We start from the raw sequence: 26,481 nt of genomic DNA, 5'->3' as shown, positions 1-26,481 counted from the left end.
AGACATGATTTTTGGCGTCTGCACATGCGCAGGTGTGGTTTCCAGTGCCGTGGAAGCGAGTCCCCATGCTACGCTGCGCTGCTTTAGTGCAGTGTGTGGTACTCACTGAGCGTGCGGCTCGGTTCGGGGGTGGCTTGTGGGCCAGTTAAACAACCCCCCCCATGGGCCGCTAGTGGCCCATGGGCTTTAGGTTATCTACCGCTGTTCTGCACTGTGTTTCACGCAATTTGCAAAACTACTCCACACTGAACTTTTTTTCAATTTTTGCAAAATTTCCAGTTTTTCCAGAAAAAAATGGGGGGGGGGGTTCTCATGGCTTCAAAATTTCCTGAAATTTTGCAGCTCTAGGTAGGAATCAGAAACTGTATCCCCCCCCCCCTCCATTATGGCAGGGTTTCCCAAAGTTGGGTCTCGAGCTGTTTTTGAACTACAATTCCCATCACCCCTGACTGGTACCACTAGCTAAGGATGTTGGGAGTTGTAGTCCAAAAACAGTTACAGACCTACTTTCTGCTTAAGTATCTGAGTTGTGGTGCAATGAAGGGAGATTATGAAGTTATGAGGCCAACATTTTTATTGCATAATTCCAACTCAGTTCTTTTTCACCTCCTTCAAATTCTTTAACATTTACAGGTCAAAGGGTGCCATCCATTGTTGATTTTACCGATGCTATTTTAATTGAAGACTGCCGACCACCACCAATAAGAGACCATGAAGAACTTGCAGACATATCAGACAAAAAGTCCTATTCGCACGGGGATGAAGTAGTTTACAATTGCCAGCCTGGGTATATAAAATTTGGGCGCATAAAATTGCAGTGTAACAATGGAAAATGGGTACAATCCACACCACATGTGCAATGCAGAAGTAAGTAGAACCAAAACTTTGTAAAATTCACAAGCTATTGAAATATTTCATAGAATCATAGAATCATAGAATCATAGAGTTGGAAGAGACCACAAGGGCCATCGAGTCCAACCCCCTGCCAAGCAGGAAACACCAACAGAGCACTCCTGACATATGGTTGTCAAGCCTCTGCTTAAAGACCTCCAAAGAAGGAGACTCCACCACACTCCTTGGCAGCAAATTCCACTGTCGAACAGCTCTTACTGTCAGGAAGTTCTTCCTAATGTTTAGGTGGAATCTTCTTTCTTGTAGTTTGGATCCATTGCTCCGTGTCCGCTTCTCTGGAGCAGCAGAAAACAACCTTTCTCCCTCCTCTATGTGACATCCTTTTATTTGAACAGTTTATTTTCTTCTCCTTGTGATGAGCCTTGGGATGGCCCATTTTTTTTAAAAAAAAGCAACAACAAGACAAGACAAGGTTGCATTTCACTTTGTAGCCACTAACCCTTTTTCTGTTTGCTTTGGGTTTCATATGATTGGAGGTCTAAGACCACCAGAGTTGGTAAGGACAAGAATGTGCCCTAGTCTTGTGGATAAGCAGAGGGCTGGAGAGCTCTGCAAAATTTGCAAAGGATCAGCTGGAGGCACACTTGTCCAGGATCCCGTGACTTAACCATTAAGTGGCTCTCCCCATTTCCCCCCTTGTTTCCGGGGTTGCTTTGACTTAAAAAGAGAGCTGGGAACATAAATTACCAGGTAAGAGACACTTCCCTGGTCCTGAATAGGGTAACTGTGCCCCTGAAGGACCAGGTGCACAGTCATTTTGGACTCAAAGCTGTCCAGGGAGGCGCAGGTTAATTCTGTGTCCAGGGCAGCTGTCTACCAGCTCCATCTGGTACACAGGCTGAGACCCTATCTGCCCGTGGACTGTCTTGCCAGAGTGGTGCATGCTCTAGTTATCTCCCGCTTGGACTACTTCAATGCACTCTACGTGGGGCTACCTTTGAAGGTGACCTGGAAACTGCAATTAATCCAGAATGCGGCAGCTAGACTGGTGACTGGGAGTGGCCGCCGGGACCATATAACACCGGTCCTGAGAGTTCTGCATTGACTCCCAATACGTTTCCGAGCACAATTCAAAGTGTTGGTGCTGACCTTTAAAGCCGTAAACGGCCTCGGTCCTGTATACCTGAAGGAGCGTCTCCACCCCCATCGTTCAGCCCGGACACTGAGATCCAGCGCCAAGGGCCTTCTGGCGGTTCCCTCATTGCAAGAAGTGATGTTACAGGGAACCAGACAGAGGGCCTTCTTGGTAGTGGCACCCACCCTGTAGAACACCCTCCCTTCAGATGTGAAGGAAATAAGCAGCTATCCTATTTTTAAAAGACATCTGAAGGCAGCCCTGTTTAGGGAAGTTTTTAATATTTAATGCTGTATTGTTTTTACCACTTGATTGGGAGCTACCCAGAGTGGCTGGGAAAACTCAGCCAGATGGGCGGGATATAAATAATAAATTATTATTGTTGTTGTTGTTGTTGTTGTTGTTGTTGTTGGATGTTATGCAGCAGTGGGGCTGGAAAGGGGCTGGGAGATGCTCTAAGCATCTCACCATCACTACAGCTATCACTACAGCCAACATCATCTCCCTCATTAAGCTTTATAAAAGAAGGCATTTGATATGACAGCATCATGTTAAGACTTTCCCCACAAATCTGTCTATAAGAGGCACCCAGTGAATCAGAGCAGGGATGGGGAAAGTCTGAGCATGATGATGTCACGTGTCTTCCTTTACTGGAAAGAAAGGAAGAGGAGATTCAAGGTTGCTCTTCTTAGCAGCCTTCATACATTTCTCACAACATAGCATCGTTTTCAAGCACATTGTTATAGCCATAAGTGTTATCTTGCTTTACACTTAATTTCCTTAATTTCCAGAAAGGCCTTGTGGACATCCTGGACTTATCAAATTTGGCTCTTTAGAACTTGTTAATGGAGACGAATTTGTCTTTGGTGCTCGTGTCGTGTATCGGTGCAATGAAGGGTAAATATCTCCTCTGTTGGTGCAATGAAGGGTAAATATTCCCTGCCCCTCTTCAGATATTTAGACATGGTAGTATCTTTAGGGCAGCTTATATTTATATATATGCATATATAAAGGGATGTGGGCTTGCCGATCAGAAAGTCAGCAGTTTGAATCCCCAAGATGGGGTGAGATCCCGTTGCTCTTTCCCAGCTCCTGCCAACCTAGCAGTTCGAAAGCACAACAGTGCAAGTAGATAAATAGGTACTGCTGTGGCGGGAAGGTAAACAGTGTTTCCTGCTTTCCATCATGGTGTCCCGTTGTGCTGGAAGCGGTTTAGTCCTGCTGGCCACATGGCCCAGATAATTGTCTGTGGACAAACGCCGGCTCCCTCGGTCTGAATGCGAGATGAGCACCGAAACCCCATAGTCACCTTTGACTGGACTTAACCGTCCAGGGGTCCTTTACTTTTACCTTTTGACTATATGTGAATATATATAATGCATATAATGTATATAATGCAAGTACCCAAGTGCATACAGTAGTACCTCGGGTTACATACACTTCAGGTTACAGACGCTTCAGGTTACAGACTCCGCTAACCCAGAAATAGTACCTCAGGTTAAGAACTTTGCTTCAGGATGAGAACATAAATCGTGCTATGGCAGCTCGGCAGCAGCTGGAGGCCCCATTAGCTAAAGTGGTGCTTTAGGTTAAGAGCAGTTTCAGCTTTAGAACAGACCTCTGGAATGAATTAAGTACTTAACCCGAGGTACCACTGTATGTTATGAGGGATCATAAGGTGTCCCCTCTGCCATTTAGGTAAAGGTAAAGGTAAAGGTACCCCTGCCCGTACGGGCCAGTCTTGACAGACTCTAGGGTTGTGCGCCCATCTCACTCAAAGAGGCCGGGGGCCAGCGCTGTCCGAAGACACTTCCGGGTCACGTGGCCAGAGTGACATCGCTGCTCTGGCGAGCCAGAGCCGCACACAGAAACACCGTTTACCTTCCCGCTAGTAAGCGGTCCCTATTTATCTACTTGCACCCGGAGGTGCTTTCAAACTGCTAGGTTGGCAGGCGCTGGGACCGAACAACGGGAGAGCACCCCGCCGCGGGGATTCGAACCGCCGACCTTTCGATCGGCAAGCCCTAGGCACTGAGGCTTTAACCCACAGCGCCACCTGCGTCCCATAGCGTTTGGGCTCGTTATGTTGCCCTAAAACCAATGCTAAGCAAACTCCTGCCAGCTCCCAGTGCTCAGACACATTCTGACCTGCTTGTCCACCTTCCCTCCTCTTAAGGCTTGGTAATCCTACCTGAGATGGATACTGGGGAGATTTGTTCAAGGGCTCCTGCAATCTCCAGGGTCTAGCCATATTGTGGTGCTAATCTGGTTATGATGACCAAAGGGATGAGGAGAGAGAGAAATCTCTTCTACCCTATTTGCCTTCTTTCTGCAAAAACTCCTAGCCTTAAGAACAAGGTGAGCAAGGAAGGAGTGTGTTTTTATATTGGAAGGAGTTGGGGCTTCCTCTCCCTGATACTCAGTTTTCAACATTCAGCCAGTGTGGGGGAACTGAGGATTTGAATACTCACCTCGCTTTAGTGACCAGCTCTCCTGAATCCATTCAGTTTCAGTCTGAGCTAACCTGTGGTGAAAACTCATGCCATCTCTAGAAAAAAAACACCTAGAAAATAACCCTGCTATTCTAGAAGTATTTGTTTGAGTCTCAGTGTGTTACAATGTTATTCCAAAGCTGCTCCTGTCATGCAATTACCGTACTTTTTGCTCTATAAGACTCACTTTTTCCCTTCTAAAAAGTAAGGGGAAATGTGTGTGCGTCTTATGGAGCGAATGCAGGCTGCGCAGCTATCCCAGAAGCCAGAACAGCAAGAGGGATTGCTGCTTTCACTGCGCAGTGATCCCTCTTGCTGTTCTGGCTTCTGAGATTCAGAATATTTTTTTTCTTGTTTTCCTCCTCCAAAAACTAGGTGCATCTTGTGGTCTGGTGCGTCTTATAGAGCGAAAAATACGGTATTTGGTTTTAAAATGTTTCGGTTTCATTTTTAAAAAAAAACTTGCAGGTTTCAGATGCTCAGTCCTACAGACTTCCGTGATTGTCGTGCAGATGGATGGAGCAATGAGGCCCCTCGTTGTGAAGGTAAGCGGACCTCTACAGATCTTGACTGAGACTCAAAGTACTGCAGAATTGCTTGAGTTTTTACTAGGTGTCTCCTCACAGTTTTCTCCTGCCCATCCCTCTCTTTTGTTCTCGCAGCAACTGCTGCCCCCATATCCCTGAAAAGCTCCTCCTGAAGGCCAGAGAAACCACAGAGCAGCTTTTCAAGATACTGCAGTTGAACGCTTAGCAACTCTTTGTGTTTGTCTGGATGTGCTTTCAACATGAGCACAGGGACTGAATCTGAGCCTTTGCCCTTTGCAGTGAGTGGAACATTCTGGTTTGGTTTTTGGGGGCTTACATTTTTATTTTATCTTTTCCAAAGCAAAGAACTGTGCCTATGTCCGAATAGAGAATGGATTCCTAGCTAGCAAGTATGAACACTCTAAAAACAACTACTTTCCAAGCAGCATTGGACAAGTGATTTCCTACAGTTGCCATCCTGGTTTCCTGACCCCAAATAAAGAAGAATGGCCTAGAATTACATGCACCAAATTTGGATGGAATCCAGAACCGAAATGCCTCAGTAAGTAGATGTTTATTGCATTCTCCTCTTGGCTCAGAAATAGAAATATAAGTCTAATAGAAAAATTAACTGTGGAGGCCTTGTGAGACTGGTAAGAATATATAAAGCACAGTCAGATGCTACAGACACAACTTTTATTGTGTTTCCAGTGATCTTTTATTGTGCTCTGTGATTAAAGACACCATGTAAAACAACATCCATCATTGCTAGAGAGCTGTTACTGAAAATATTGCATCTATAGATAGTAATTGACACCAAGGAAGTTATCCCTGATAAAACTTAATCTTTTTCATATATTTTGGAGAGGGTGTGGCACGGTTGGTGCATACCTCCACATGAGATGGGGTTGCACCAGGTACAAGTATTTTAAAAGCTGGTATGACTTGAGATTAATGAAATTACTGGTCAATAATGTATGTTTTCTGAGTTTTTCATTAGCAACCAGCAACTGGCTGACTTGTAGCATTTCTGGCTTTGTGTGCATGCTAGGAATAGTGTGCATGCATAATGGGTTACAGGGGGTTCTGCCACTGCAATCATTCTTCCTCCAGGAAAAATCTGATTGGTCAGGGTTCTGTTGCTACGTACAGCACCAAAACCATTGGTTTGTTGTTGTTGTTTTTAAAAATTCTAATAGAAAAAAACTGTAAATGCTAGGAAAATGGGAGAACTAAGAACCAACTATCATGTAGGAATTGTGAACCCTTGGCCTGTAATTATTTCATTTCATTAAAAACAGATCAAAGAGAAAATGGTGCTGTTAACCTTAACTTTGGATGGAAGCCCAGAACTTTCAGCAGAAGGAGGGGCTACCGAGGGAGGACTGTCTTTTAAAATACAGTGGTGCCCCGCAAGACGAATGCCTCGCAAGATGGAAAACCCGCTAGAGGAAAGGGTTTTCCGTTTTGGAGGTGCTTCGCAAAACGAATTTGCTATGGGCTTGCTTCGCAAGACGAAAATGTCTTGCGATTCCTGGGGGGGGGGTTTCCCTCCCAGCCTTTTTCCCAAGCCCCTAAGCCGCTTAACAGCTGTTCGCTAAGCCGCTGAACAGCTGATCTAAGCCGCTAATAGCCTTTTAGCAGCTAATCCGCTAATCCCTTAAGTCTTTAATAGCCGCTAATAGCCTTTTAGCAGCTAATCCGCTAATCCCTTAAGCCTTTAATAGCCGCTAATAGCCGCTAAACCGCTAATGGGCTTGCTTCGCAAGACGAAAAAAACCGCAAGACGAAGAGACTCGTGGAACAGATTCTTTTCGTCTTGCGAGGCACCACTGTAACTTAACAAAAGAAAATATTGAAATAAAATCCCCCTGCATGCTAATCAGACTTACAGACCTGTTAAAACAAGATTGGGAGTCACATACCGGCGATTGATTGACCAAGAAGATGAGGATAGCTAATCAGAATTAGGAAACTGGAAATCAACAAGCAAGAAAGCAGAAGACATTATCTCCTTTAATCCAGGACATGGGGAGTCCCACCTTTGAAATTATTTGAATCTGGAATACATTTAAAAAATGTAATCAAATTTTTCACTAGGATGGAGTGGCAAAACTACCCATCCTGTATTTTTGTTACTATCCGTCCTTCTTCATCCACCCCTTTTTGTGTAAACCCCAGAAAGGCACCATACTGTAGTAGCCTAGAAAAGTTTTCCGTGTGGGCACCAGACAAGCTTCCTTGGGGAAAGCATTCCGAAAACAGGGCCCCATCACTGACAAAACTGTCTTAACTACTCTTTTTGCCTCTAGAGCAATGTGACCCTTCAATACCCTTTGCACATGGTAGATTCATTTTCCTAAATCAGCAGACCTTCAGAGAGGGTGAAGAAATTTCATTTTCTTGTGATGAGGGCGGTGATACTCCAAATCCAGAAGGAACAGCCACGTGCACAAAAAATGGCTGGTCGCCTGCTCCACGTTGTGACACGAAAAGTGAGTGTTATTGGCAGTATCTTATCTGAGAAAAGTGTGTCCACAAAACTGCACACACTGTTCCTGTGGTGGAATCTGAGCCATGGTGGACCACAACCAGTGAATCTATAGAAGACCTCCATGACTGGGCAAACATAGAATGAATCAGGCAGTTCTTAAGCTATCCTGGGCCCAAGTTGCTAAAGGCCTTATAAATTAATACAAGAATAGTTGCAACATAAGTGGCAGAAGGATGGTTTTTAAGGCTCTAGGAAACTATGGTCAAAATCCAGGAAGCTCCCGAGGTTCAGAGAAAAAGGGGCTTTGCAGTCTCATAGCTGGTTCAGTCAAGCACTGAAACATCCCAGCCCACCAATCTATAGGGTTTCCAAGGCTTTCTATCCTGTCTCTGTTTGCTGTCTTCTTAGCCAGCGTGGCTTTGTTATTTGTAGTTTACCGGGAGGCCAGTGAAGCTTTTCTCCTTAGAAGGCTTATGGGTTTAGTTGTAAATGCTGTGATTTGCATCCCTATATTGGGGGGTGGAGTGGGGTTAAATTTAATCCTTCCCTTCCCACACTATATTACAATGTAGGGGCCAACCTGGGCAGCAGTGTTTAAAAATGGGAGGTTGGGTATGTGTGTAAAGACAACATGACCACATCTGGTTACACTGTGTAAATCAATAAATGTGCCGACATTAATGCTGATGAATTGTACCAAACCTCTTGAACAGCGATTTTATATGCAGAGTGGATAGGCAGCACTGCCTGAGCACCAACTGAAAAGGACCTCAGCAAAAACTGGATGGCCAGTCCTCAAGACAGACTGATGGATTTGCTCTAGCAAAACCATTCTAATAATTTGATGTTGACAACTTCTTTTCTTTCATATAACATCTCATTCCATTTCAAATGGCACGATACAGTGGTGCCTCGGTTTACGAGTATCTCGGAAGCTGAACGTTTCGGTTTTTGAATACCGAAAACCTGGAAGTAAATGCAGTGGTACCTCGGGTTAAGTACTTAATGCGTTCCGGAGGTCCATTCTTAACCTGAAACTGTTCTTATCCTGAAGCACCACTTTAGCTAATGGGGCCTCATGCTGCCGCCGCGCCACTGGAGCACGATTTCTGTTCTCATCCTGAAGCAAAGTTCTTAACCCAAGGTAATATTTCTGGGTTAGCGGAGTCTGTAACCTGAAGTGTCTGTAACCTGAAGTGTATGTAACCCGAGGTACCACTGTGCTTCCATTTTCAAACACGCCTCAGAAGTCGAACGGCTTCTGTTGCAGGTCCCCCCCCCTCAATTTTCTCCATTGAAATTGCAGACCCCCTCTGCAAGATTCTTTGCGCCTCAGTTTTCTAATGTTTCGGAAGCCGAACGGTCTTCCGGAATGGATTACATTCGAAAACCGAGGTACCACTGTACGTACATTTTAACAGCAGTCCAGAGATGAATAACCAGCTCCAAGTATCTTCCCGGTACATTAGTTTCAAGCTAACATAGTAAAACTAAGATGCTAAAAATAATAATAGCTGTGTTTAGTTATATTAATCTCTTTTCCTCGACATTTTGTCTAGCAATGTGTGAAGGTCCCCTGTTGGAGCATGGGGATATTCAGCCAAGAAAAGACCAGTATCAACCCAACGATGTTTTGCAATTTTTCTGTCATGAAGGATTCACAATAGTTGGTCCTGCTTCTGCCCAGTGTTATCCCTTTGGCTGGTCTCCACTGCCTCCCCGCTGTAAAGGTACCTATTTCTCCACAGACTATTAAAGGAAGCTACCGTATTTTTCGCACCATAGGGCGCACCGGACCATAGGGCGCACCCAGTTTTTAGGGGGGGGAATCAAGAAAAAAAATCTTTCTTCCCCCCCTTTAGCCCCGTGCAGCCTCTCCTTGCCGGGAGACGCTGCGCAGGGCTTTCCTGGCTTTACTGGGAGGTGGGGGGGATTCCCTCACCTCTCCCAAAAGCCCGCAGAAGCCGTGCAACCCCTTTAAAGAGATCGCGGCTTCTCCTGGCTTTTCTGGGAGGTGGGAGAAGGGACTGATGCGGCCAGTCAGTCCCTTCTCCCTCCTGTGGAAAAGCCCGCAAGAGCGCTCAGAGCTTGTGTGCGGCTCTTGGGGGCTTTTCCCGCCTGCCTCCCCCCTGCATTCGCTCCACAGGACACACACACATTTTCCCATTCTTTTTAGGAGGGAAAAACTGCGTCCTATGGTGCAAAAAATACGGTACGTCACAAATATGCTTTGTGTTCTTATAAGTATGCTTACCTTATTTGGTCAGGCTCCATTGTCCTGTGTTCTTTGTTAGTCATAGAGGAGGCAAAGTGCTCATCCTAGGGCGGATGACAACAGTGTTTTCATTGTGGCCGTTTACCTCCATGTTTTGATAAATTTGTTTTCTTGTGTATTTTAATTTGTACTATTTTATCATTGGTTTTATAGTTGTAAACTACTTTGAAGCCACCTTACCAATTAAGCTGTATAAGTATAAATTAGTTATGATAAATAAATAATAATAACAATAATTTATTATGGTATGTGAAGAAGAGACCCTCCAGTTGATGCCAATGAATTAGTAGCCCATGAAAATGATGAAATTAGAACCAATAGTTTGGTGCTGGGTCCGTTCCTCCCAACTGTCTCACCCCTCCTAGCTGAAACTCAGGGAACTGAGCAGCTGCAGTGCCTGTAATAGTTGTGGAAACTGGGCATTAGGCTGTAATTCAATTTTAGGTGTAAGCCATCTGGAGATCTTGGGATGCGGGTGGCACTGTGGGTTAAACCACAGAGCCTAGGGCTTGCCGATCAGAAGGTCGGCAGTTCGAATCCCTGCAACGGGGTGAGCTCCCATTGCTCGGTCCCTGCTCCTGCCAACCTAACAGTTCGAAAGCATGTCAAAGTGCAAGTAGATAAATAGCTACTGCTCTGGCGGGAAGGTAAACGGCGTTTTCGTGCGCTGCTCTGGTTCACCAGAAGTGGCTTAGTCATGCTGGCCACATGACCTGGAAGCGGTACGCCGGCTCCCTCAGCCAATAAAGTGAGATGAGTGCCGCAACCCCAGAGTCAGCCATGACTGGACCTAATGGTCAGGGGTCCCTTTACCTTTACCTATCTGGAGATCTTGGTAACAAGTGGCTAATAAATCTGTTGTTGTTGTTGTTATTGTTGTTAGTGTAAATACCTGTCTGTAGTAAAGGACACCTGGATGGTTAAGTCCAGTCAAAGGCGACTATGGGGTTGCGGAGCTCATCCCACTTTCATGCTGAGGGAGCCGCCGTTTGTCCACATACAGCTTTCCAGGTCATGTGGCCAGCAGGACTAAACCATTTCTGGTGCAACACTGTGATGGAAGCCAGAACGCACAGAAACGCCATTTACCTTCCCGCTGCAGTGGTACCTATTTATCTACTTGCACTGGCATGCTTTCAAACTGCTAGGTTGGCAGGAGCTGGGACAGAGCAACGGGAGCTCACTCCGTTGCGGGGATTCGAACCGCGACCTTTCCGATAAGTGGTTTAGACCACAGCGCCACCCGTGTCACCTGTGAATAGTGTTGTGCAAACCTTATTAGGTGAGGAATTATGTTTGCTTACTTCTAGAACAAGTCAACCACTGTAAGGCACCAGCCAACATTAGGAATGGCAGTATTGTTGATGATCTTCTTGAAGAATACCAGCATGGTGACCAAGTGGAGTACGAGTGTAACCTCAAATTTGTGATGACTGGATCAAAGATAATAGAGTGTGTTGATGGAAAATGGACACCAGTACCTTCTTGTACATGTAAGCCATGGTTGCAATCTGTATAAAATAAGTGTGTACACAGTGTACTCTATGTGTGTAATCATTTTCCATGATTCTATGTAGTCCAATGATTCCTGTGTCCGAGAAAGTGGAAGAGAACATCTTAAATATTCTCTTCTGATTTCTCTGCTCTGAAATTATCTTAAATGTTGTGTACAAGTTCCTTTCCCCAGCTTCAATAATACTAACATAAACGTATCAACCGTGTTTAAAACAGCCAGATGTTTCTTACACCACATTAAGTAATTGCAATGGCATGTGGCAAATTAATTTCCAATGAAAAGGTGAACCCTGAAAGTTTATATACTGACCCTTTCACCTGACACTGCCAGTGAATGCTTAGTGCCTGGAATATGAGTTCAGAACAGAGAGCTGTCCTTGACTTCTGAGAACAATGGATTTGCCACACTGAGATCCTTTTTCAGTTAATAAGGCTGCCTTCTGATTGGGGTCTAAACACAATCTGGAGTATTTTCTTTCACATAGCGTGTTCTCCAATAAATGAGAGCACGTGTTGCGGTGTGGGCCACCAGGCCAGGTCTCTTGTTGCCAGGCAGGTTAATAGTTGTTGCTTGGCATTTGTGATTGGATAACCGGGTTGCTGGGGCAAATTGTATGTTGCAAATTGGGTGGGTGGGACCATAGTCTTTAAATATTGGTGCACTCTGGTTCCTCTTTCTCTTTGCAGAGTGCATCGGATCACCCGCCCGCCCGCCCTCTTTTCCGGTTGGCCTTGCTTTGCCTGTCATGGGGTCGTCTGCCTTGCCGCAGGGGCCTAGTAGGAATTTTGCCATTTGGTGATTGGCTGTGCCATTTGGTTTTTGCCTACTACTCAGCAATTTGTCACAACTTGTAAGGTTGCGGTTAGGCATTGGTTATAATATGCTGGTGGTGGAGGGGTCAGGACAGGCTGTGCCTGCCCCTCCTATTGCGCTGAAGGGAATTCCGTTAAGGGAATCCTGGGGCTTGCCATGATTTCGTCCAATCCCTGTCATGGGACCAGGGCCACCCAATCCCTGTCATGGGAATCCTTGTCATAGGACCGGGCCGGCAAGCTTTCAGGGAGCTGCTGGGGTGAGCGGTGTGGGTCCGACGCTTAGCTCAAATGACCCCCAAGTTTGACTTTCCCTTCTACTGGCTACCGATCGGACCTCGGGATGTCAGCTCTGTCCCAGGCGGGGGGACAGATAGTCATAACCAATGTCTAAACAACCACTCACTGATTTTGTATTTTAATAAAGTTGTGGCCAAAATAGTGCCCAAAAACCAAAACAAAATTACGTGTTATGTGTGAAGGTATTTGAGGGGTGGCCTGGGGACCTACACACGCAATCCTTTATGTCTTTTGCAGTAGAGGAAAAGAAATGTGGCCCACCACCCAGTATTCCAAATGGACATGCAGCTGGAACAGTCAGAGAAGAATATATTCATGGTGAGGATGTGGAATATGAATGCGAAGAAAACTTTGTCATCGTTCAGACCAGCTTAGCCAGGTGTCTTCATGGACTTTGGGAATTACCTAGATGTGCAGGTAAGCAGAGCTCATAGTTTATTAAGCTGTGATTCTCACCCTAGTATCTGTGGGGTTGCACTCTTATGAAGTGTCCAAAACTCATACTTCTGTAGGGATGTCCCAAATTACTAAATTCATCTCATCTTGGTCTTGGTTGAGATAAATCCACAAAATATCTAAGAAGCCCATACATTCTTATTTTTTGTTGGTCAAGTAAAGCAAAATAACCTTCACAACAAAGTGGCCCAATATGTGAGTGCACTTACTATGGGATTTTATTTTATTTTTGTGACTATGGATGAGTAACAACATGATGCTCCTCCAAGCACACTCTATGTAGCCTTGAGCAAGTCATTGCATCTCAGCCTCAGTTTCCTGTCTGTACAATTGAGAATAATTTTGATCTCTTTGCCACAAAGATTAATTTCTATAAATTCTGTATATATACATAGTTTGAGAACTTATCCAGTACCATTTTCAGGCGCATTAATTCATACAAATGAATTTTGTATGACGCGGGTGGCGCTGTGGGTAAAACCTCAGTGCCTAGGACTTGCCGATCGTATGGTCGGCGGTTCGAATCCCCGCGGCCGGGTGAGCTCCCGTCGTTCGGTCCCAGCTCCTGCCCACCTAGCAGTTCTAAAGCACTCTTAAGTGCAAGTAGATAAATAGGTACCCCTTTATAGCGGGAAGGTAAACGGCGTTTCCGTGTGCTGCGCTGGTGCTGGCTCGCCAGAGCAGCTTCGTCACGCTGGCCACGTGACCCGGAAGTGTCTTCGGACAGCTCTGGCCCCTGGCCTCTTAAGTGAGATGGGCGCACAACCCTAGAGTCGGACACGACTGGCCCGTACGGGCAGGGGTACCTTTACCTTTACCTTAATTCATACAAATGTGTATGCCTTAGCTGTTAAGCCACCTGACTTGAACAATATTTGAATTATTAGATTTTTCCACAAAATGTGCACGTCCAAATATGCCTAAGAATGCAACTTTTGCATCAGCTGTTCCTCTGAAAAGTCAGTATGACAACAATGATGTCCTCAGCTACATCTGTGATTCCAGGCTTCGTGAAGCTAAATGTGTCGAGGGAGAATGGTTACCCAAACCAGAATGCAAAGGTACGTTCTTTTTTCCGTTGCTTTCTTAACTTAGGTAACTGACATAGCTGGTAGTCAAAAACTGAAGGCAAAATGCAAATACAATATACATTGGGGCATGTTGCATCCTCAGAAAGGAGGTATTTCCATTCTGAATTTTGTTTCCTTTTGAGGGGAGTGAGATTTCCACCTGTTCACTTCTCCTGCCCCTACTCAAGAGGGGAAATACTGAAGAATAACAGTTTGCAAATGCATTTGTAGGTCGGTCGTGCTTCTTTTGTAAAGCCGAGACAAAAACTGGACAACAGAAGCTCAAAAGCAGCTGTAAAAACAAACCACCACCAAGTGAAACCACAACATAGATTATTTTTATTCCTTCTTAATTTGGGGACAGAATTGGTTCTCCTGGTGAGGCTTGAGCTGTGTGACTAGTAGCCTCTAGACTGAAGCATTGCTGTTTCTTAAAAAGGATGGAGAGGGACGAGATGAGGAAGATGTTAGGTGTCAGGATGCTGTCAGCATCTCCTGGCTGGCTGCCCAGGAAAGCATAAAGACAAGGAAAAGGTTCTTCCTGTCCTTTTTTATTTCTATATTACAGAGAGAGGCTATAGAACCCAGCCTCTTGAATAATGGCTTCCTGTCTAACAGCCCTTCCCTGAGTTGACTCTGAAAAGGGATTGGATCAGCTCCCCCTTTCCTTTCTGACAAACTACTTCCGTCTTTGTTCCCTCCTGATTGAACCTCCTGAGAGCTTTGGCTGGGTTCCCTCCAGAGCATAGTCGTTCTCTTATCAGCCAGCATTACAAGGGGCAGGGGAGTTGGCTCTCTCTGCTGTTCATCCTGCATGAAAGTTAACCCTCTCCGTTCCTGGCTGCTTCCTTCAGTTGTCTCCAAGCTTCACTGAGAGCTGGCTGTAACCCTTTACTGGAAGCTGGCTGCAAACCTTCACTGGGAGCTGGCTCTTTCCTGACACCATCCCAGACTGGTTGTAACAGATCCAGCCCACTTGGAGCAGTTCCTGGTCGGTTGGAACCAGTTTAAGCCAGTTGTAATAGGACTAGGCTGGTTTGAACCGGTCTAGGCCGGTTTGAACTGCTCTAGACTGGTTTGAACTGATCTAGGCCAGTTTGAGCAGGTCTAGGCCAGTTTGAACAAGTCTAGGCTGGTTCGTTCCAGTCCAAGCCGGTTGGAACAGGTCTAGGCTGGTTTGAACTGGTCCAAGCCGGTTGGAATAGGTCCAAGCTAGTTGGAACAAGTTCAGACTGGTTGGAACCGGTTCAAGCTGGTTGGAACCAGCTCAGACCGGAAGGAACTGGTCGAGGCCAGTTTGAACTGGTCTAGGATGGTTTGAACCGGAATAGGCCGGTTTGAACTGGTTTATTTTTTTTTATATAATATTTTTATTTTTCACAACCAATAAACAAAGAATACAAACAAACAAGTACAAAACAAAAGGTAAAAAAAAAACACAATACATACACACAATTTAAAGTACAGTGTACAAAAAACAGAAAGAAAAAATAAAATAAAAAAGTTAAAAACAATTATTGTGTCTTTGTATTTTTCAACATTAACTTGGATCTGCGACTTCCCCAGACCTTCCCACTCTGTATTCTAGATCTTATATTCTGACAGTAAATTCTTTCCCTCTGGCATATCTTTGGTTCAACTTAATCTTACTATCTTAACATAATTGCATTTCCATATGTCTTCAAAATTATTCTTTCTTAATCATTAAATTTTTATGCTAATATTCTTTTAAATTCAATCTGATGTCCTCAAACATTCTTTATTTTATAATGCTTCTGTAAGTAGTCTTTGAACTTCCTCCAATCTTCCTTCACCGTCTCTTCTCCCTGGTCTCTGATTCTGCCAGTCATTTCTGCTAGTTCCATGTAATCGATAAGCTTCATCTGCCATTCTTCCAGTGTGGGTAGATCTTGCGTCTTCCAATACTGTGCAATGAGTATTCTTGCTGCTGTTGTGGCGTACATAAAAAATGTCCTGTCCTTCACCTGAACCTGTTGGTTTACCATACCTAGGAGAAAGGCTTCTGGGTTCTTTCTAAATGTGCATTTAAACACTTTTTTCAGTTCATTATAAATCATCTCCCAGAAGGCCTTAATCCTTGGGCACGTCCACCAAAGGTGAAAGAAAGTACCTTCAGATTCTTTACATTTCCAACATTTATTATCAGGCATATGATACATTTTTGCTAGCTTGACTGGTGTCATGTACCATCTGTAAATCATTTTCATTATATTCTCTCTTAAGGCATTACATGCCGTAAACTTTATTCCAGTGGTCCACAACCTTTCCCAGTCAGCAAACATTATGTTATAACCAACATCTTGTGCCCATTTGATCATAGCTGATTTCACTTCCTCATCCTGTGTATTCCATTTCAGCAGCAAGTTATACATTCTAGACAATATTTTTGTTTTGGGTTCTAACAATTCTGTTTCCAATTTTGATTTTTCCACCTGGAAGCCAATTTTTCTATCCATTTTGAATGCCTCCATTATTTGGTAATAATGAAGCCAATCTCGGACTTTGCTTTTTAATTTGTCAAAACTCTGTAGTTTCAATTTATCTCCGTCCTGTTCTAAGATCTCCCAATACTTTGGCCAGTTGGCCTCCATATTGAGTCTCTTTAAAGCTTTGGCTTCCATTGGAGACAACCACCTTGGAGTTTTATTTTCCAGAAGATCTTTATATCTAGTCCACACATTAAACAATGCTTTTCTGATAATGTGAATTTTAAACATTCTATGCACTTTAACCTTGTTTTCTGACAATGTGAATTTTAAACATTTGAACTGGTTTATGTCAGTTTGAACCGGCCCAAGCCAGTTTGAACCAGTCCAATCCGGTTTGAACTGGTCCAAGCCAGTTGGAACCAGTTCAGACTGGTTGGAACAGGTTCAAGCCAGTTTAAACAGGTCCAAGCTGGTTGGAACTGGTTTAAGTCGGTTACAACTGATCCAAGCCGGTTTGAACCGGTTGAAGCCGGTTGGAACCAGTTCAGACAGGTTGGAACCGGTTCAATCTGGTTGGAACCAGTTCAGGCTGGTTGGAACCAGTTCAAGCCAGTTGGAATCAGTTCAGACCAGTTTGAACCAGTCGAATCTGGTTTGAACAGGTCCAAGCCGGTTGAAACCGGTTCAGAATGGTTGGAACTAGTCGAAGCCAGTTGGAACTGGTTCAAGACGATTGGAACCAGTTCAGACGGGTTTGAACTGGTGCAAGCCGGTTGGATCCGGTTCAGACTGGTTGGAATCGGTTCAAGCCGGTTGGAACCGGTTCAGGCTGGTTGGAATCGGTTCAGACTGGTTTGAATCGGTTCAGACTGGTTTGAACTTGTCTGAGACGGTTTGAACCGGTACAAGCCAGTTGGAACTGGTCTATGTCAGTTGGAACTGGTTCAGACTTGTTGGAACTGGTTCAAGCTGGTTGGAACCGGTTCAGACTGGGTGGAACTATTCTAAGCTGGTTTGAACCGGTACAAGCCAGTTGGAACCAGTTCAGAGTGGTTGGAACCGGTCCAAACCAGTGTGAACCAGTTCAATCCGGTTGGAACCAGTTCCAACTGGTTTAAACCGGTTCAAGCCGGTTGGAACCAGTTCCAACTGGTTTAAACCGATTCAAGCCGGTTGGAACTGGTCCAAGCCGGTTGGAACTGGTTCAGACTGGCTGGAACCAGTTCAGGCTGGTTGTAACTGGTTCAGATTGCTTGGAACTGGTCCAAACCGGTTTGAACCGGTCCAAGCGGGTGGGAACCAGTTCAGACAGGTTAGAACCGGTCCAAGCTGGTTTGAAACTGTCTAAGCCAGTTTGAACTGGTCTATGTCAGTTGCAACCTGTTCAGACCGGTTGAAACTCGTCCAAGCCAGTTGGAACCAGTTCAGACTGGTGAGAAGCGGTTCAAGCCGGTTGGAACCGGTTCAGACTGGTTGGAACTAGTCCAAGCCGGTTTGAACCGGTCGAAGCTGGTTGGAACCGGTTCAGACTGGTTGGAATTGATTCAAGCCAGTTGGAACCACTTCAGACCGGTTTGAACCAGTCCAAGGCAGTTTCAGCTGGTCCAAGCCGGTCGGTAATGGTCCATGCTGGTCAAAGCCGGTTGGAACCAGTTCAGACGGGTTAGAACCGGTCCAAGCCAGTTTGAACTGGTCTATTTCAGTTGGAACCCGTTCAGACCGGTTGAAACTGGTCTAAGCCCGTTGGAACCAGTTCAGACTGGTTGGAACCGGTTCAAGCCAGTTGGAATCGGTTCAGACTGGTTGGAACTAGTCCAAGCTGTTTTAATCAGTTGAAGCTGGTTGGAACCGGTTCAGTCTGGTTGCAACCGGTCCAAGCCGGTTGGAACCAGTTCAGATGGGTTAGAACCGGTCCAAGCCGGTTTGAACCGGTTTAGGCCAGTTTGAACTGGTTTATGTCAGTTGGAACCGTTTCAGACCGGAAGGAACTGGTCCAAGCTGATTGGAACAGGTTCAGAATGGTTGGAACCGGTTCATTCTGGTTGGATCCGGTTCAGACTGGTTGGAATCAGTTCAAGCAGGTTGGAACCAGTTCAGACTGGTTGAAACCGGTTCAGGCTGGTTTGAATCAGTTCAAGCCGGTTGGAACCGGTTCAGGCTGGGTGGAACCGGTTCAGACTGGTTGGAACTAGCCAAAGCCGGTTTGAACCAGTTCAAGCCGGTTGGAACCAGTTCAGACCGGTTAGAACTGGTCTAAGGTGGTCTAGGCAGTTTTGAACTGGTCTTTGTCAGTTGGAACAGTTCCAAGGTGCTTGGAACCAGTTCAGACTGGTTGGAACAGGTCCAATCCAGTTGGAACTGGTCCACACCAGTTGGAACAGATCTAGGTTGTTTGGAACCAGTGTTCTAGGTGTATTTTATTCTTTCAAATGAGTTTCATCTGGTTTTGAGGTGACCCTAAACTGATATGCACTATATAATTTCCATAATAAATAAAATGAGGAAATGCATTCCATCAGGAGTTCATTGCACTGCATTAGACGCCCTTATGGTACATGGAGTTTTGAGAGAATTGGTCAGGCAACATGGGGAACTCACGGGAAAAGGCGTAAGATGTTCTCCAATGCATACAGGAATCCATAGAATGATTTCTTGGATTGTGGCAAGTGCAATTAACTAATTATAGTTATAAATGTGAACCCGTTCATGTCGATGACACAAAACGATTTTAATAATGTGTTATTCTGAATCTTTAGTAGAGACATTGCGGTATAGCAGTTCGTGAGTCGGATACTAACCTACCTCACAGAGTTGTTGTGGCGATTAAATGAGGTGGGGAAGAACCATGCCCTTGCGGAGCTCCCTGGAGGAAAAAGCAATAAAAGAAATACAATAATAATAGCATATGTTTGATATGTTGTTGTTGTTGTTGTTGTTTTAGACCTCTGCCCGCCTCCACCCCAGATTCCTAATGCCATTGATGTAGCTGAGCCAAGAACCTACGAGACTGGCGAACAGATAAATTTCCTGTGTGAGAAGCTTTTTGTGCTTCAAGGGCCACAGAACATATCGTGCAAGGATGGCAAGTGGCAATCACCCCCGCGCTGTGTTGGTTAGTATGCTCTTACTTGAATATTTTGCCTTTGGGGAAATTAAATGAAGATGCATGCTGTGATGTTAACACATGAGAGTGCTGGAGGTGAAATAGTTAAACAGGTTACCCAATCAGGACCCAGGGGGGTGGAGTCAGAGGGACTATAAAACCAGCTCTGGGAGGGGTGAAGGGAGGAGTTTGTTGGGAGTTGGGTGGTTGGTTGGAGTGGGAGTGAATTGGGATAGAGTTTGTGGGTAGGGTGAGTTAGTGTAGTGAAATAAGCTGAGTCAGAAATAGTTGGGGGCTAGGAAGACAAGTAAATATCTGAGAGGTGGTTTATTTATTTTTTTAATTTATTATATAATATTTTTATTAAATACAAATTAGAAAACATACATATACACAACAAAAGAAAATACAAAGGAGAAAGAAAATACACCTAACCAAGGAAAAAGAATTAGAGAATATTTTGTCTCTTTTCATATTTACAGTTTTTTATACCTCTATAAAATGCTATTCACAATAAAGCAGTAAAATGAAAGATAAGATATCAGAAAAAGAAAAAAAGAACAATGAAAGAATAAAGAAGTAAAAGAAAAAGATCATAAGTGAAAATTTTTAAAAGTAGATAAGTACTCACAATACATAGCCCACAATACATAGCCTATTGTACTGTGTACAATACATAGGCTATGTACTGAGAGGTGGTTTAGTGCGTGAGAGCAGGTAGCGGAAGTTATAGGACTGGATAGGTACCCCATGATTGTAATTGGCCGATACCGCTTATGAAACCACACGCTTGTTAAACTGCAATAAATAAACAGAAATTTATGTTACAATTTAACCCTGACTGGACTCAGTATTGTACCAGGTAGGGCCCGGGTGGTGGCAGCGAGAAATAAAGTGGTGGCACAGGGATCAATAGACGGTGATCGCCACACATACTACATTCTGTTTTGCCAAAGCAACACTGCAGGGACGTGGGTAGTGCTGTGGTCTAAACCACTGGGCCTCTTGGGCTTGCTGATTGGAAGGTCGGTGGTTCAAATCCCCGCGACGGAGTGAGTTCCTGTTGCTCTGTCCCAGCTCCTGCCAACCTAGCAGTTCGAAAGCACGCAGTGCAAGCAGATGGATAGGTACCACTGTGGCGGGAAGGAAGGTAAATAGCTTGAAAAGAGGATTGGAGAAATTCATGGAGAAGGCCATTGATGCCTATGCTTTGCATATACCAGTTGCTACAAATCACAGGAAGGGTGACTGCTCTTACGCTCAGATCAGGCTTGTAGGTCTCCAACAGACATTTGGCTGCCCACTTGAGGACAGAACTCTGGCCTAGAAGGGCCATTGACCTGACTCATCAGGCTCTTCTTATGTTCTTCTTATTTAATAATGGGGATTCAAACCAGGGATGTGGGTGCTGCTGTGGTCTAAACCACTGAACCTATTGGGCTTGCCACAATGGGATAAGCTCCTGTTGCTCTGCCCAGCTCCTGCCAACCTAGCAGTTCAAAAGCACACCAGTACAAGTAGATAAATACCGTATTTTTTGCTCCATAAGACGGACTTTTTTCCTCTAAGGGAAAATGTCTGTACGTCTTATGGAGCGAATGTGTGGTCCCTGGGGCTGGGGGGGGGGGGACCCAGGCTTCCCCCGCCAGCCCCACAAGCTCTGGGAGCCGCTCCCTGAGCTGCTTTTTGGGGCTGGGGGGGGGAACCTGGGCTTCCCCCGCCAGCCCCACCAAGCTCCTGAGCAGCTCTGGGGTAGCCCATGAAGCCTCCGCAGGGGAGCGGGGAGCCTTCATCCCACTGCCCTGGGGAGGCTTCCCACGGCTATCCCTGGCTTTTGCGGGAGGTGGGGGGAGGGACAGAGTGAGGCTCTCTCACTTCCCCCACCTCCCGCAAAAGCCCCCAAGAGCCACACTCCCTTTAAAAAGCCGCGCAGAGCATGTGTGTGGCTCTTGAGGGCTTGGAGAAAAGCCTGCAAACGCCGCACACACGCTCCAGGCAGCTCATGAAAGGGAGCGCTGAGCAGAGCCTGGGATGCATACAGGCTCTGCTCGGAGCTCCCTTTAAATATTTTTTTCCCCTTGAATTACCCCCCCCCTCCCAAAAGTAGGTGCGCCTTATGGTCAGGTGCACCTTATGGAGCGAAAAAGATGGTAGGTACTGCTGAGGCGGGAAAGTAACTGGGGTTTCCGTGCGCTCTGGTTTCCGTTATTGTATTCCGTTGTGCCAGAAGTGGCTTAGTCCTGCTGGCCACATGACCCAGAAAGCTGTCTGTGGACAAACGCCAGCTCCCTCAGCCTGAAAGCGAGATAAGTGCCGCAAATCCATAGTCGCCTTTGACTGGACTTAACTGTCCAGCGGTCCTTTACCTTACCTTACCTTACCTTACCTTACCTTACCATTACTCAGTTTAGGTGTGTGTATTCTAGGTTGAGCATGTGTGTCTGCAACAAAAGACAAATGTCGCCACCATCCCCCCATTTTCTCTCCGAACAATGAAACTGTGGCAGCAGCTGCCCCTTCCACTTGAGGGAGTGAGAAGCTTCAACCCATTTAAAATATAACAAAGACGTCCTTTCTGCTACTTGACTTTATTTCATTCGCCAAGGATGCTTAATGACTGATTTATAGATGCCATTTGCTTTGTATGTGGCATTGGGTTCCAGAATGCTTGACTGGCGCACACTGGCATCAGTACCAGCTTGCAACAAAGGGGCCATCTCTGTGTGTTTGCTTTAACGGCACACTCACTGCTCAGAGTAAAGTCAAACCGCGGACACAGTCTCGGGGCATGCAAAGAGTGCCAAATAAAGCAAGCAGCACAGGATGGCCATATTTCCAAACTGCGGGTGGCGCTGTGGGTTAAACCACAGAGCCTAGGACTTGCCGATCGGAAGGTCGGCGGTTTGAATCCCTGCGACGGGGTGAGCTCCCGTTGCTCGGTCCCTGCTCCTGCCAACCTAGCAGTATGAAAGCACGTCAAAGTGCAAGTAGATAAATAGGTACTGCTCCGGCAGGAAGGTAAACGGCGTTTCCGTGCTCTGCTCTGGTTCGCCAGAAGTGGCTTAGTCATGCTGGCCACATGACCTGGAAGCTGTACGCCGGCTCCCTCGGCCAATAAAAGCGAGATGAGTGCCGCAACCCCAGAGTTGGCCACGACTGGACCTAATGGTCAGGGGTAAGAGGAGCACAGGCACCAGCATTTTCATCCATTTTCATGTTTTTGCATTGTAGATGTATCAACTGTCACCGTGCAGCACAGCACAGACTTTCCCATTGCTCCTGGAAGCCAGAGCAGCCCCATGCCTGCGACAAGTGATGGCATTAGCAGCAGGGACCTTTTAGATTTCTTACACACTATCCATGCCACAGGTAAGTCAGCAGCCCTAAAGCATAGGATTGTGGTTTACAAATGCCCATCAGGTCGGCTGCCATTTCATACGCCTTTGTTTTTTTTATACAGTAAGATCACTCGAGAGGCGCATGGCTGTGCTTGAGCAGGAGCTGCAGGAGCTAAAGAGAGAGAGAATGAAGACTAAGTAGCAAACCACCTGCATTCTAGAAGCCAGTCCTGAAGAATGGAAGGAGAACGTAAACAAGAACGTTAGATCATAGTCACGTGGCACACTGTTCCTGTATCCATTTCTTTTACTAAAGACTTTTTGGAAAACCACTGTGAATTGTTTGCAAGGCACTTTAGGGCAAAGTCCCTTGCCCTTCTAGCAGTGCTGTTTTTCTACCATGAACGCCTCCCTTGTAATGGCAATGGTGTCCACCTGCAAGGTGCCAGAAATGGAAAAAGCCCTGCTTTCTAGCAATCCCAGTGCCACATCCCCACCTGCTACAGTCCCCAGTAAGGTGCCCAGATGCTGCTTCAACTTCTTGGGGTCATTTTCAGTTGATGCAGCCTAATGACATAGACAGGGACACGGGTGGCACTGTGGGTTAAACCACAGAGCGTAGGACTTGCCGATCAGAAGGTCGGCGGTTCGAATCCCCGCAACGGGGTGAGCTCCCGTTGCTCAGTCCCTGCTCCTGCCAACCTAGCAGTTTGAAAGCACAAAGTGCAAGTAGATAAATAGGTACCGCTCCAGCGGGAAGGTAAACGGCATTTCCGTGCGCTGCTCTGGTTCACCAGAAGCAGCTTAGTCATGCTGGCCACATGACCCGGAAGCTGTACGCCGGCTCCCTCGGCCAATAAAGCGATATGAGCGCCGCAACCCCAGAGTCGGTCACGACTGGACCTAATGGTCAGGGGTCCCTTTACCTTTAATGACATAGACAAGGTCCTTGTGGAGATGCAGATAGCAACATGTCTGCTCAAACCTTGCTGCTCACGGCTTACTAAAGCTTGCTAAGGGGGCATGGCTGAGCAGGTAGTATTACATGGTTCTGCTCTTAACTGCCTGGTTGCTACCAAGATGCAGTACTAGGAGATGGTTGCGTTGTTCTGTGTTCTGTTTTAAGCTGTGAGGTCCTGTAAGAATCCATTCTGTGTCCTATGATAGTCAACATCCATGAGACTGCAGGGAGATACCAATCCAGGATTTTGGTGCATGGTCTCATCGGTATGCAGAATACAGATAACTCTCATATTCCATTCCATCAGAATCAAGAGAAGTTGGGAAAGTGTTTGACTGATGGGCAGGATGGGTGCCAATAGTAGGGCTGCCATATGTCCTCTTTTTCCAGGACAAGTCCTCTTTTTCATGATGAGACTCTCCAGAGAGAGTCATAGTGAAATGTGTCCTCTTTTTTTGCTCTTCAAAATATGGCAACCCTACAATAAAGAGAGGCTTTATCCTCATAAGGCAGAGGTGCTGAGGGTGGTGCTTTGTTGACCAGGAAGTAGTCATGCAGCTTGTTCCGCCTTCCTCCTTTCCCTCTTAAATACCTTGCAAGCTTTGCCACAACAGCACAATTGTACAGCCTCTATGCTCATTCTGATTTGCGCCTTTCCCTGGCATCTAGCATGAAACAATCTTACTGTATATAGCATATTAATCCTCTTTGTTGGGAGCTTTTTAATATGGCTTAATAAAAAGAAAGACAGGATCCAGATCTAATTGTGTGCATATTAATCTCCCTGTTCTGTTTCTTATTTGAGACCAAAATCCCTTTTGCTTTGTGACGAAGCCGCTATAAATAAAGATTCCAATGTGGATCGTTCTACATTTCCAGCATTTATTAGCTAAGTTTCCAGTGGTCTTTTGAATTCTTTCAGGGTCCATATACCAGCTATCATTTTATAGGAGTTATCATTAGCATTTGACATAATGAAAACTTAAGGCCAGTTTCCCAAATGTACTCATATGCAAGAGTGGCTAGGTAGTGGAGCAGGGTTGCAAAGCTGCTCTTCCAATAGGAGCATCGCTGATGCTTACCTGGTTGGTATGGGACCAGGGAGGTGGCAAGAAACAGGGCTGTGAGGGTGCACTGATGCAATCCTGACCTCACAGACATACTCCCACACTGGACAGGTTGGTGGCACTGACATCACTTTTGGGAGGCTTCAAATATTTTGGTATATATATATATAATCATGTTGTGATGACTGGTGCTTAGCAGCACTGAAATTTAAATGGATCTGGTGAATTTATTCCAACGGCTGAGTGAGGAATCAGATTTTTTTTCCTGCTTGTGAGTTAAAACCCCTAGGTGTGCTGTGCCATGGCTTAATCTGGGTTTTACTAGCGTCACCAGAACCACTTTTTATCTTTTTAATTCTGTTGAGGATTTTAAAAGAGGAAGATGAAAAGAGTGAAAGGAAAGAGAGTGAGTAGAAGAAAATAAGAGATGGTAAAAAACAGAGGGGAAAACACAGGGAGGAAATGAGAAAAATGAACATACATATATGGTTAAACACTAAACTTTGGAACGAGAGTCTAAAATTCACTGCATGCTCTGCTTTAAAAGAGAATGTTATGAAAATGGTCTATCATTGGTATCTCACTCCCACCAAACTGGCAAAAATGTATAGCACAAGTAGCAAAACTTGCTGGAAATGCAAGGAAAAGGACGGCGATTTTCACCACATGTGGTGGTCATGTAACAAAATAAAAGAGTTTTGGGAATCGATCTATAATGAGTTAAAAAAAGATGTTTAAATATACTTTTCCAAAAAAGCCGGAAGAATTTTTGCTAGGCTTGGTGGGAGAAAATATTAAGAAGACAGACCAAAGACTATATTTGTATGCAACAACAGCAACTAGAGTTTGGATAGCCCAAAAGTGGAAGTTACAGGAGATTCCGACTGGAAGGGAATGGCAGATAAAGTTGGTCGAAAACGCTGAAATGGCAAAATTGACACATAGAATTCGCAATCAGGAGGAGACGAAGTACCAAAAAGAATGGAGTAAATTTATGGTTTATATAAGTGAGAATTGTAGAAATATGAAAACGTTGGCAGGATTGAATTAAATCTTATGTCACGGTGTAATTTTTAACCCATGAAACTGTGAATTATAGATTGGAATAAGAAAACTTGTGGAAGGGAAGGACGGAAGTCAATGGCTCTATGGAGCATAAAGTAGGATATATGTAATAAGATGTGATGTTTTTGTTGGTTGGTGTTGGTGTTCTTAAATCTCAGTAAAAAGCGTTTGGGGGAAAAATACATATATGGTTAAACATTGAAAAGTGATTTCCATGATACAACTTAAGGTCAGAGCCAGGACTGAAAATATTCATTAAATACTGGTATAGACCTTCTTTTGTAATACACAGTGCTTTCTCTAGATTGACAAAAATCTCACCTATGGGTGCTGAATTTTTTGTTATTGTGCTTTAACTGTAATTAACGTGTAGGGATACATCTTGGATAGTCCAACTTGCCCTCTCTGCATAAGGCTCTGAAGGGAGGAGAGGATGGATCTGGCAAAAAGCCCCATTTGCAGGCAAACTCTGTCATGTCTCCAGATGTGGAAGAGAATTTATTAACATATTCCCACTTCAGCCGTATATTGTTTTGATTCATATCTTCTTCGGTTCCTATACAAGGAA

General features: G+C 45.1%; 3 protein-coding genes across 6 annotated transcripts in view; 2 read left to right on the top strand and 1 right to left on the bottom strand.

The window, feature by feature from the left end:
- Window positions 1-24,648, top strand: part of GLRX2 (glutaredoxin 2) — a 264,490-nt gene extending 239,842 nt beyond the window's left edge. Inside the window, exon 5 of the transcript XR_014512491.1 lies at window positions 23,460-24,648. The gene's annotated coding sequence lies outside the window, so the exon portion shown is untranslated. The remainder of the gene's footprint in view (window positions 1-23,459) is intronic.
- LOC310679712 (complement factor H-related protein 5-like) overlaps window positions 1-24,648 on the top strand; it is a 27,076-nt gene extending 2,428 nt beyond the window's left edge. The window contains exons 2-13 of one of the 2 annotated variants that reach the window (XM_083445312.1): window positions 634-867; window positions 2,779-2,884; window positions 4,948-5,024; window positions 5,368-5,568; window positions 7,319-7,501; window positions 9,060-9,230; window positions 11,086-11,268; window positions 12,641-12,820; window positions 13,747-13,920; window positions 19,321-19,491; window positions 22,714-22,851; window positions 22,943-24,648. In XM_083445312.1, the coding sequence (XP_083301438.1) occupies window positions 634-867; window positions 2,779-2,884; window positions 4,948-5,024; window positions 5,368-5,568; window positions 7,319-7,501; window positions 9,060-9,230; window positions 11,086-11,268; window positions 12,641-12,820; window positions 13,747-13,920; window positions 19,321-19,491; window positions 22,714-22,851; window positions 22,943-23,022 (1,898 nt within the window). In that variant the 3' untranslated portion in view covers window positions 23,023-24,648. Of the gene's footprint in view, window positions 1-633; window positions 868-2,778; window positions 2,916-4,947; window positions 5,025-5,367; window positions 5,569-7,318; window positions 7,502-9,059; window positions 9,231-11,085; window positions 11,269-12,640; window positions 12,821-13,746; window positions 13,921-19,320; window positions 19,492-22,713; window positions 22,852-22,942 lie in introns of both variants that reach the window. The other variant, XM_083445313.1, reaches the window with a different exon arrangement.
- The window catches only part of LOC310679727 (complement factor H-related protein 5-like), a 50,507-nt gene continuing 48,669 nt past the window's right edge, over window positions 24,644-26,481 (bottom strand). For all 3 annotated transcript variants that reach the window (XM_083445348.1, XM_083445349.1, XM_083445347.1), the window contains one exon: window positions 24,644-26,481. In XM_083445348.1, the coding sequence (XP_083301474.1) occupies window positions 26,276-26,481 (206 nt within the window). In that variant the 3' untranslated portion in view covers window positions 24,644-26,275.

The sequence above is a fragment of the Podarcis tiliguerta genome (genome assembly GCF_965153285.1).
Source record: "Podarcis tiliguerta genome assembly, chromosome: 6".
In the NCBI taxonomy this organism is placed as follows: Eukaryota; Metazoa; Chordata; class Lepidosauria; order Squamata; family Lacertidae; genus Podarcis; species Podarcis tiliguerta.
The sequence above is the reverse complement of the archived record's forward strand: the minus strand, read 5'-3'. Positions and strand labels throughout refer to the sequence as shown.